We start from the raw sequence: 12,772 nt of genomic DNA on the forward strand, positions 1-12,772 counted from the left end.
CCACTGCCTCTGGCAACCATCAGTATGTTCTTTCTATGGCTTCAGTTTCATTTTTTTTTTTTGGAGGGGGATTTCACATATAAGTGAGATTATACAGTACTGGTATTTGTTTTCTCTGATTTCACTTAGTGTGATGCCCTCAAGATCCATCTATATTGTCACAAATGACAGGATTTCCTTCTTTTTATGACTGAGTAATATTTGATGGTATATATGCCACATTTTTAAAAATCCATTCATTTCTTTATGAACTCTTGTTGATTCCATGTCTTGGCTATTGTGGGTGGTGCTGCATGGAACACTGGGGTGCAGATATATTTCAAGATAGTGTTATTGTTTCCTGTGGATGGATACAGAAGTGGAACTGCTGGGTTACATGGTAGTTCTAGTTTTAATTTTTTGAGGAAGCATCTTACTGTTTTCCATGGTGGCTACACTAATTTGTATTTCTGCTAGGAGTACATAAGGCTTCTCTTTTTTCCATGTCCTTTCCACACAGAATTGGTAATCACAATTCTTATAGGTGTGAGGTGATATTTGTTGTAGATTTGACTTGCATTTTACAAATGCAAATTGTAATGATGAGTGACAGCTTGTGATGTCACTGCTGACTAGTGACGTTAAGCATCTTTTCCTGTACTTGTTGGCTGTTTGCATGTCTTCTTTGGAAAAATGTCTACTCATATCCTCTCCCCATTTCTTAATTGGGTTGTATGTTTGCTTTCCTATTAAGCTGTATAATGTTTTTAATATATATATACTCTGGATTGTAAATCAACCAAACTCCAAGAAAAAAACAAAAATTAAACAAAAAAAAATGTTGGGGGGGGGGGGCCTTCTCTGAATGTAAACTTGCTCATGGAGATTGTGTTCTCTGACAGGGAAAGTGGTTTTCCTCTGTGAAAGAAAGTACAATCTGAGAGAGTCAACCACTGCAAAGTGACCTGGGGGAAAGGGAACAGAGAGAGAAAATGGAAAAAAAAAAAAGTTTTAAGTCAAAATGCAGACAAAAGCAAATTGGCTTGTCATTTATTTGGAAGTATACAAAGCAGCATACAAATGAAATTGATCATATCTGCTTCATCTTGCTTCCATTTAAGTATTTAAAAGTAAATTACAACCATTATGACATTTTACTGCTGAATTCTTCAGTACACATCTCTAAGCACTACAGACGTTTTTCTACATTTTATTTTATAAATATAAATGAGTATCACTGTTTGCCAGCCTGGGCACACTAGGCATGGGTGGAGAAGATAGAGCTCTCATTCCTTTGGTGGGGGTGGGAGATGGTGAGGTGGGGGTGGGAGATGGTGAGGTGGGGAGAGACTTAAGCCATGTACTACATTGCATTGTTACGTTCATTTGGTGAAATCAAGCTGTGAAGGTGATGCTCAGTGCTGTAGGACTACAATGGAAGGTAGTAGCCCCTCCCAGCAGTGGTGGGAGGTGGAGGGAGTATGAAAGCTTCTCTGAGGAAGGCACACTGTGGGTGGCCCTGGGGTGGGAGGAAGGTTAACATTTGGGAGCAGGGAGCTGGGAAGGATAGCTCAGGGTTAGGTATGGGCTCTGGTACTTCTTCCACTCTCTATTAGCTTTCTGTGCCTGTCTCCCCATCTGTAAAATGGGGCCAGGAACAGGGGTGTTTGAAATGATGGTTAGCCTTATTAAGGAATTCATGGTCTTACTCAAAAACTGTTGGCTAAGGAGGTGGCCAGGTTTAGCAACTGAGAAGTCACTGTGGCTGTAGCAAAGGTAAAGCAATGGGGTGGGCAGGACCAGCTGCTAGTCCAAGGGCAATGAGAAGCATGGAACGGCCATGTGGCAAGTCTGGGTCTATATTTCTAATTCTTCATTACTTACTCAATTGCAAATTGTGATATGTGTTTTCATTCTGGACTGCCATGTCCCCACATCTTTGTTATCACCAGACAGGATTGATCTTTTCAGTTTCTTACCAATTATATAGACTCTAAAACGGCAACACTTTTTAAAAACTGCATTTCTGTGATGACTTACGTCAAGCAGCTATTCATACTGAGCACTGGAAAAATAAACACACACAACTCACAGTTGTGAGTTGCATTTTATTCAGGGACCTTACTGAGGACTACAGCCTGGGAAGGCACCCTCAGATAGCTCTGGGGAACTGTTCCAAGAGGTAAGGGAGGAGCCTCGATATACAGGAGTTTCTGCTGAAAAACAGCAAAAAAAACATGTAGTTTGGGACTAAAGATCAAACCAGTCAATCCTAAAGGAAACCAACCTTGAATATCCATTGGAAGGAGTGATGCTGAAGCTGAAGCTCCAGTACTTTGGCCACCTGATGTGAAGAGTTGACTCACTGGAAAAGACTCTGGGGCTGGGAAGGATTGAAGGCAAAAGAAGAGGGTGACAGAGGGTGAGATGGTTAGATAGCATCACCAACTCAATAGACGTGAATTTGAGCAAACTCCAGATCGTGGAGGACAGAGGAGCCTGGAGTACTATAGTCCATGGGGTCGCAAAGAGTCAGACACAGCTTAGTAACTGAACAACTACATGTAATATCTGTGAAAGTATATATCTGACATAGTAGTTTTATTTTTCTAACATAAATTGAAAAGATAACAATGAAAATAAACACTGTCCACCTAGCAGCACCTAAAGTTCTTTTGTATACCACCAGTAGTTTGAGAAACACTGATCTGAGCAAACCATTATAATTAGTTCTTTGAAAATCTCCACTCAGGGCTAGCTGGTAACATCTGTTGCTGGAGTGGGATGCTGGTTGATCAGGAGGTTCAGTTTGTAAAAATCTTCAAGATGTTTACTTATAAACACTCTTGTATGATTAAAACCAAAAAAAAGTTTAAAAAGTAAACTTTGAAAACTTTAAATAAAAAGTATCACTGTATTGTTTTTTGTTAATTACCGGTAATATGATCTATTACATACATACTTCATGCAAATAAACAGAGTAATAAAGTGAAAAGCAGTTACACAAATATATTAAAATATGTTTCTCCTCAGAGTTTGGAGGTTCCTGCAAGCAAATCCATCCTCCCATAGACTTCTGAAATGGACCAAAGATGATATCCTAGATAGAATGTTCATAGGCTAAGATGTCAATGAAGTGATCTGTAGGGCAGAATTAGACAACAATACCAGAGACCAGAGTTTTAATATCCTTATCTCTTAGTCTATATTAAAGGAAAACAGATAAATGGAAAATGCCATCCTAACAGCATGAAGATCAAATTAAGGAGCGAGATTGCAGGGAAACAAATATTTTGTACTGACCTGTCACAAGCATTTACTCAGACACAAGAAAGCACACACCACTTTTTTTTTTTTTACCCTGAAGTGATTCTGGCTTTTAGATTTCTAAATTCTCTGCTTTCAGAGTTTACCTTTTTTCTGAACACCCACAGCACTGATGTTAATCAAGGTTACAAAGTCACCCATACTAAAATACTACCACCAAATAGAAGCGGCTACTTCTTAGTATGGAAATTCAAATACCTTATATCTTTTGTCCTTTAAAAACAGTATAAAATAATCTAGTTTCTTTCTGTTGATAGCCATGGAAAGTAATCTCCAATACTTTAGTGACTGAATATGCTAAAAACTACAGCATATTAAAAAGTAGAGACATCACTTTGCTGACAAAGGGCCATATAGTCAAAGCTACGGTTTTTCTAGTAGTCATGTACGGATGTGAGAGCTGAACCATGAAGAAGGCTAAAAAGTGAAAGTTGCTCAGTTGTGTCTGACTCTTTGCAGCCCCATGGACTATGCAGTCTATGGAATTCTCCAGGCCAGAATACTGGAGTGAGTAGCCTTTCCCTTCTCCAGGGGATCTTCCCAACCCAGGAATCAAACTGGGGTCTCCTGCACTGCAGATGGATTCTTTACCAACTGAGCTATCAGGGAAGCTCTGAAGAAGGCTGAGCAATGAACTGATGCTTTTGAAGTGTGGTGTTGGAGAAGACTCTTGGACTCCAAGGAGATCAAACCTACAGGTCAATCCTACAGGAAGCCAACTGCGAATATTCATAGGAAAGACTGATGCTGAAGCTGAATCTCCAATACTTTTTGGCCACCTGATGGGAAGGGCCAACTCACTGGAAAAGACCCTGATGCTGGAAAAGATTGACGGCAAAAGGAGAAAAGGGTGACAGAAGGTGAGATGGTTAGATAGCATCACCAACTCAATGGACATGAATTTGAACAAACTCTGGGAGATAGTGAAGGACAGAGGAGCCTGGTGTGCTGCAGTCCATGGGCTTGCAAAGAGTCAGACACGACTTAGTGGCTGAACAAAAACAACAGCAGTCAGGGCATCTATGGATTAACTTCACATTAAAAAACAATAAAACTAGCAACTTCAAAATTCAACCTGTAGTTTTTCAATTCTAAGTCCTCATGGTTTGACAATTATTAGGGGGCCAGTTGACTAGGAGAAGCCCATGGAGAAAACGCAGATAACTGGTTGTCAGAGGAAGACCTGGAGTCCTGTTTTCTCAAAGGACTGTTCATTTCCTATTTCCTTCCTGTTAGGTCTCCTTCCAATGGTGGTGTATTTTGAGGTGGATACTGTTCCCACATTTGTTTCTCACAGAACTGGAAGCCATAGTGTGTAATTCCAAACTTTTAAAAGGCTTCTCTCTCCAGTCAAGAATCTACAAGACATTTGGTTTGAGAGGGCACCCTCATTCCCTGTTAATATACACATGTAAGCTGATCTATGTGCATACTCTGCTTTCTGGAAACCTGTGGAGTCTCATGCTAATTAAATTTCCCCTAGAGTTTCTCAAAATCCAATTACTCAGTGTTGCCGGCTTTTCTCATAGTCTCTCTGTCAAGTGATAGAACACTTTAGTGCAATTTGTGCCAATGACCTTTGACAGAGGGGTTAGCACGAGGCTTCTGATTACAATTTCAGGGAGCTCGGTGCTGGGAGATGTCCTTCTACCAAATGAATCTCAAATAAACCTTAAGGATGCAGCTGAAGAGCAGAGGACCTACCAGCACAGGCTTGCTTGGGCTATTTAAAAGCCTTTCCCCTTAAAAAGGAACAAAATAATGCCATTTGCAGCTACATGGACCTAGAGATTGTCATACTGAGTGAAATAAGTCAGACAGAGAAAGACAAATATCATATGATATCGCTTATATGTGGAATCTAAAAAAAGGGTACAAATGAACTCATCTACAAAACAGAAATAGAGCACAGACCTAGAGAAGGGTGCAGGAGGAGGGATAAATTAGAAGATTGAGACTGACATGTATACACTACTATATATAAAATAAACAACTAATAAGGACCTACTGTAGAGCACAGAGAACTCTACTCAATATTCTATAATGGCTTATATGGAAAAAGAATTTTAAAAGGAGTGGGTATATGTATATGTGTAACTGCTTCACTTTGGTGTACACTTGAAACCAACACAACACTGTAAATCAACGATACATCAATAAAATTTTTTTAATTAAAAAAATTTTTTTAAATGAAGCTGCTCCTGACCAAGCAAGGGCAGGACAGGGGTGAGGTACCAGTTGTTCAGAGGGTGACAGAGGGTGTGGGCAACAGGCAGGCAGAAGCAAAAATGAGATGAAGGAGTCCACTTGGGCAAATGATTCCTCTTCCTCTTCCACCACAAGTTGACAAGGCTGCACCCATCAATCCAGCATATCATAAATGAGTTTACATATACTTTGGTGAGTGCTACACATTTGTTTTTTTCTCACCTCTCACATTTACAATCTGGTGGAGATGAACAGACTTTTTTTCTTTTAATTTGCAAATCTTAGCTCTTATTTTAGATGGTTCAAATGTTCCTTCCATATCCAGTGAGTATAAAACAGGAAACTCTGGCATCGGAGGAGCAATGGTATGATTAAGATGGGATGCACCTTTTGGAACCATATTTAAATTATTTGGGGACACATGTTCTCAGTCACATGGTCACAGTTTTACAATTTGATTGAATTCTTATATTTTATTCAGCATAAGGCTTTGCTTCAAAAAAACTAAATCAAGGGACTTTTTGGCAGTCCAGTGGTTAGGACTCCACACTTCCACTACAGGGGGCCCAGGTTCTATCCCTAGTCAGTGGGGCAAAAAAATAAAAATAAAACCCCAAAATCTCATCAGTGGAAGCCTGTTCTCTTAGGTCAGGTTCTTCCAGAAGTAGACTCTGAGTCAAGGGTTCAGGTATAGGAGATTTATTATGGAAATACTCCCAGGAGACACTAATAATTGAATGAGAGAAGGAGGGCAGGGAAAGGAAGGAGCCTGGAAAGGGTGAGATAGTGAAACCCCAGCTTTGATCTGACCAGGAGGGGAGCTCTTGTACTTGAATGGTGCCTCAGAGCATGTCCTTCCTGGAAAGAAGGAAGATGGACTTTTAGACTCCCAAACCACTTGGTCACTGGCCTTAGGTCAAAGGGATGGCCTAAGGGCAATAAAACCACCAGACACTGCCAGCTCTCCATTTGGACTGGACTGGCTCCAGGATCAGATCACAGATGCCAGCCTTGGCCTGCAAAGCACTTAGCTGGGGGCTGGGCACACCAAGCTGGCAAGAGACCTGATGGGTTCTGGATGATGCACCAATGGTACTGGCCACAGGGAGTGACCCTCCTCCTGGCCCCATACACCTGCTCTCACCACCAGGCATCAGTTACTGGTCTTTCATCAAGTTCTGCTGCAAGAGGAAATGAATAATATCTTTTGAAAGTCCTGGGGTCAGCTTTTCATCCTGTAGAGACGTACTTCCTTCTCTGAATGGGTAGAAGTGGGCGTCCCTGGAATGTTTCTGTAAGATGGAGCAGCCCTGCTGGTTGAAGATGACCCGGGCCATTTGAAAACTGCAGAGGGTGTACTTTTGGTTCTCCTGGTCCTTCAGTTCATTGATTTTCTGAGACAGGCACTGGCAGACAGATGTGGAGAGTGAATTTCCAGAGGCTGGCTGTGGATTGCCAAATACTTCATAGAATCTATCCAGAGATTTCCGAAGTCCATCATCCTCTTCCTTGGTTTCTGGTTTGCCCTTCACAGAAAGGTAAAGCCAGGAGTTCTCAGAGGTCCAGGAATCATTTTGCTCAGTATTTAGGTTACTGCTGTCTGCAAGACAAAACACATTCCAATCCTCAAACACATATTTTAAAATATCAGAAGGCAAGGCAAGAGCAAATGATATTTCTTTTCAGTTAACATACTCACTGTTCCTTGGTCTTGAATGAAACACAAGCTGGAATTAAGACTGCTGGGAGAAATATCAATAACCTCAAATACGCAAATGACACCACCCTTATGGCAGAAAGCTGCTGGGAGCCGCCATGGGAGATCCCACCCATGACAAAGTCATGTGGAAGAGAACTGTTAAGCAAGGCTTCAGAACTCAAGGGGCTCCCTAGGCTTTCTCGAGCATCTATCCCAAAACCAGAATCTGTCTGTTTTACTGTTTCATGACTTTTACCAACTCCTCTGACATCAACAGGGGGCTAACCCTGACCACTTTTCTCTGGAGAAAATCAACTTAGGGCTATAGCTAATAAGTCTCCTGGACATGAGAGGAATATTTCAAATCAAACCCCCTCTGTTAGCATTCTAGCTTGCTCAGCAGATATATCCAGACCCTTATAGCTACGCATGTGATTATTTACAGCCTCCCAACTGTGAGAGGCACAGAAAGCCTAAAACATAGAGTCTTTGAAAGAGTTAAAAGTTATTAGAGTAGTGCTAGTGCTGATGTAGGATTTCATGATTGGGCCAATGCTTGTTGCTAAATTCCCATATCTCTTATCCACTGTGCACCTGGGAATGCATTAGTTAACATAGTGAGAGTGCTAGAAAAACAAGTGTAGCCTTGAATTTAACCATATCAAACTTTTGAGCTAATTGGTTCTTCTTGTAACTCATTGCACCTTTGCTCTGTGAAAAACGTAACTCTGTTTGGCATTTTCTGAGGCTGACAGAGATTAGAAATATAAAGAAAAAACACTTTGAGGGAAAACAAGTTTTTTGGTTGAGCAGCCTTTATCAAAAGAGGGTCATAAAATGTTCACAGGCCTCCAAGGCCAGAAGATACTGTACACAACATCTTTTGTGGAAAAGGTATGCAGAAAAATCATGGTTTTGATAAAGGCAATACTGCTGGAATGTTGGGCTGACTCTGTATGACCTTGCATCTTTCATTTCCTCTATGTACAAAAAAGGTATATAGGTACCATTTAAAAATAAAGCTATGGATCTCGCTCATCAAAGCAGCTTGATCTCCTCGTGTCAATCATTTTCCTCCTCTTACTCTCTCTTTCTGGCTAGTTCCCATCTGGAGTACAGAAATCTGCCGTGTCTACTTATTTGCCTGGGTTTCTAAGACCTGAACGGGAAGGCGCCCTGCGCCTTCACTCCCTCGGGAGACCGGGAGGGCACCTGTGGCCTCACGTAGACGGTGCAAGTCTCTTGTCTTGAGACTTTATTGATTTTCTGTATAAACCAAGGAACTCCAGCCTCTTTTCTTCTCTCCTCTAGTTTCTTATCTACAACATTCTTGTCTATCTCTCTCTCTCTCTCAATCAATCGCTGACGCCGTTTCTCCTTTGGGTTTCCCTGGATCCTGCGGGGGCTGGACCCTGGCAGAAAGTGAAGAGGAACTAAAGAGCTTCTCGATGAAAGTGAAAAAGGAGAGTGAAAAAGCAGGCTTAAAACTCAACATTCAAAAACTGAAGATCATGGCATCCAGTCCCATCATTTCATGGCAAACAGATGTGGAAACAATGGAAACAGTGACAGACTTTATTTTGGGGGGCTCCAAAATCACTGCACATGGTGACTGCAGCCATGAAATTAAAAGATGCTTGCTCCTTGGAAGAAAAGCTATGACCAACCTAGACAGCTTATTAAAAAGCAAAGACATTACTTTGCCAACAAAGGTCTGTAGAGTCAAAGCTATGGTTTTTCCAGTAATCATGTATGGATGTGAGAGTTGGACCATAAAGAAAGCTGAGTGCCAAAAAACTGATGCTTTTGAACTGTGGTGTTGGAGAAGACTCTTGAGAGTCCCTTGGACTGCAAGGAGATCAAACTAGCCAATCCTAAAGGAAATCAGTCCTGAATATTCATTAGAGGGACTGATGCTGAAGCTGAAGCTCCAATACTTTGGCCACCTGATGTGAAGAACTGACTCACTGGAACTGACCCTGATGCTGGGAAAGGTTTAAGGCAGTGGGAGATGGGGACGACAGTGGATGAGATGGTTGGATGGCATCACCAACTCAATGGACATGAGTTTGAGCAAGCTCCGGGAGCTGGTGATGGACAGGGAGGTCTGGAGTGCTGCAATCCATGGGGTTGCAAAGAGTTGGACACAATTCAGCAACTGAACTGAACTGTTCCTTGGTAACTGGCAATGAGTAGAATAACCTGATTTCAGAATCTGTTCCCACTATCTAGGGATTATGCCACTCATTTCCTCAAAATAAGAATATCTTACTTGCATGTATCAGGCAGGGGTTCTTAACCTGGGAGTCCTTATATAGAAATTCAGGGTGTTTACGAACCAGAATGGGGGAAAAACCTTATTTTCATTAACCTCTACCTGAAATTAAGAATTTCCTTCCATAAAGAATGTAGGCAACAAACTTATTAGCAGCAGCGTCTGTGACTCTGTTACCAACAGATCACAGCTATTTTTATTTCATATTAAAGTTTGTTGAAGATGTTTTAAAATATCACGTATGCTTAACACTATGTATGGACTAAACTGTCCCTCCAGAATTCATATGTTGAAGGCCTAATCCCTAATGTGACTGTAATTGGATATGGGACTTTAAGGTTATTAAGGTTAAATCAAGTCATAAGAGTGAGGCTCTAATCAGACAGGACTTGAAGGCCTTATAAGAAGAGGAAGAGATCCCTCTCTCTCCCCTTTCCACCCTCTCCCTACCTCCATGTGCAAGAACCACAGAAAGGATATGTGAGCATGTAAGTACACAATGAAAAGGTGATCTTCTGTAAGCAAGAAGGAAAGTCCATGCTGACACCCTGATCTCAGGCTTCCAGCCTCCAGAACCGTGAGAAGATACATGCATTTCTTTCGTGTGAGCCTCCCAGTTGATGGTACTTTGTTATGGCAGCCTGAGTAGTCAAAGACACACTGCTCTGAAATCACCATAGTTATTACTTCTGATACTAGGTCTTATTATAAGTGTTAATAAAAAGCATTATATATTGATTACAATATCATATCTTTGTTCTTTAAATGTTTTAATAACTATATTTCAATATTTTTCCCTTAGTAATACTATATATTTTAATTCATGCATTTAAAAACATTATTCTGAGAAGTTGAGAGGCTGTACCAGATGCCAAAGGAATTCATGGCATAAACACAGCAATGACCCTTAACATACAGTTCTGGGCCTTTATACAGTTCAGACATTATCTTTTCTACTCCCTGTAAGAATTCTTTAGACTCTTTACCTCTAAATTAAGGTTACCATTTTTGTGCTTTTTAAAGGAGGGGTAACAAATAAACAAAGTGATTTAATAATAAAGAAGAAACCAGATCTAAAGACAAATCTTAGTTCTTGATCTAACCTGTTCCTCTCTGGACATCCTAATTCTTAACATGGGAATCCTTTCGGTCATTTGAAACAATGTTCCTATTGATGTGTTCTAGAAAAGACTTTATACAAAAAATTAATTTGCAAGTTGCAGAATTCCTTATACAGCTAGCAGTTTTATTCTTTAAAATTTCATACTTTAAATCAAAATATATTTTTCCTTTTTTCACTATGACATAAGCTTTATTAAATTACTAGCTTCAATTTCATACACACCATACCCTTGCTAACTCAATTAATAGTTAATAAAAATATTTGTTCTTGCTAAAGATGAAGAAAGTTGAATGACGCACTGGGTGAAGTTTTAGAAAAGGAGGCAGGATTTGATGTTTCGACTCTTTCCTACTAGGTAGACATCACATCTTACTGAGCTTTGGCTTTCTCATCTATAAAACAAGAGTTTTACTAAATGCTCTCTCTCCCAGAACTTCTGTGGTAATACAGGGAATAGAAAAGTATAATCCAAAGCATTAGAGTATACAAAAAGAATGTGGACATAAGTTCTGAGAGACACATGCAGGGCCACATGTGGACAAGCATTCACTGATTCAATACACATTTAAGAGCAATCTAATGATATCAGTGTAACTCATTACAAGTTGCCACAGAATACACAGAGGATGCTGAAGACCATGGCCTTCACCTGAGACTCACACTTCAAATGGACCTCAATTAGAAAGAGAAGACATACCTCTAGACATCAAACAACTGGAAAATACTTATAGGATGTGTGTGTGTGTGTGTATGTGTTGTAAATACACAAGTTCAGTTCAGTTCAGTTCAGTCGCTCAGCTGTGTCCGACTTTGCAACCCCAAGAATCGCAGCACGCCAGGCCTCCCTGTCCATCACCATCTCCCAGAGTTCACTCAGACTCACGTCCATCGAGTCAGTGATGCCATCTAGCCATCTCATCCTCTGTCGCCCCCTTCTCCTCCTGCCCCTAATCCCTCCCACCATCAGAGTCTTTTCCAATGAGTCAACTCTTCGCATGAGGTGGCCAAAGTACTGGAGCTTCACTTTAGCATCATTCCTTCCAAAGAAATCCCAGGGTTGATCTCCTTCAGAATGGACTGGTTGGATCTCCTTGCAGTCCAAGGGACTCTCAAGAGTCTTCTTCAACACTACAGTTCAAAAGCATCAATTCTTCGGTGCTCAGCCTTCTTCACAGTCCAACTCTAACATCCATACATGACCACAGGAAAAACCATAGCCTTGACTAGACGGACCTTAGTCGGCAAAGTACTGTCTCTGCTTTTGAATATGCTATCTAGGTTGGTCATAACTTTTCTTCCAAGGAGTAAGCGTCTTTTAATTTCATGGCTGCAGTCACCATCTGCAGTGATTTTGGAGCCCCCAAAAATAAAGTCTGACACAGACTGATTATATTCTTTGCAGCCAAAGATGGAGAAGCTCTATACAGTCAACAAAAACAAGTAAATACACAAAGATGGGATGATATTGACTGGGGACAGTGTGGATACAAAGGACAAATGCAGTGTTAGGGAAGGATCAGCATGTAGCAGAAATAGTGAGGGGTGCCTCTTTGGAGGTTACATGCAGTCTTATTATGAAGGGACCAGCAATCAGAGACCATGGAAACAGAAGGAGGGTTAGTGAACAAGGCCATGTGGCAAGAAGAAGCAGAAACTAAACAACTCCATGGCTGGTGTCAATATCCTCCTCTACTAGTTGGCTATATCTTCAGCAGCCTGAGACCCAGCATGGAGGCAGAAGGAGAGAGAATTCACAGTGGCCAGACCAATTCCTGGGACAAACAACAGAGACCATGGCTTTTTAAAAAATTTAGTGGCAGAGATGGTATATCCATTACACTGGATTTCAGCAAGCCTAAAACTATGTCCCAGGCCCTTCAATCATAAAAAATAAAATACAATTTTTTAAAAAGAAAAAGAAATTTCCTTTGTTATTGATATGCCCAGAACTTCTGCCTAAATTCCCCCCAATAAGCCCCTTACTTAACTGCAGCCTCCTGGATGGGTGGAAGGTGAGGGAGGCAGAAGCTGGCTTCTTTCTGGTCCTAGTGTCAGAGAAATAGCAGGAGAGGACTTCCTAGCCACCTGACTTGGAATGCTAAACACACTTTCCAATAGCAACTTTCTTATCCATGTAGGTCAATAGGTTCTATAATGTGGA

The 12,772-nt window shown here is 40.9% G+C and overlaps 1 protein-coding gene across 1 annotated transcript in view; it reads right to left on the reverse strand.

Moving 5' to 3' along the window:
* Positions 1-1,012: 1,012 nt before the first annotated feature.
* The window catches only part of SHLD1 (shieldin complex subunit 1), a 119,343-nt gene continuing 107,583 nt past the window's right edge, over positions 1,013-12,772 (reverse strand). Inside the window, exon 3 of the mRNA XM_040247922.1 lies at positions 1,013-7,114. Coding sequence (XP_040103856.1) covers positions 6,672-7,114 — 443 coding nt within the window. The 3' untranslated portion in view covers positions 1,013-6,671. The remainder of the gene's footprint in view (positions 7,115-12,772) is intronic.

The sequence above is a fragment of the Oryx dammah genome, unplaced genomic scaffold, assembly GCF_014754425.2.
Source record: "Oryx dammah isolate SB20612 unplaced genomic scaffold, SCBI_Odam_1.1 HiC_scaffold_10, whole genome shotgun sequence".
Lineage (NCBI taxonomy): Eukaryota > Metazoa > Chordata > Mammalia > Artiodactyla > Bovidae > Oryx > Oryx dammah.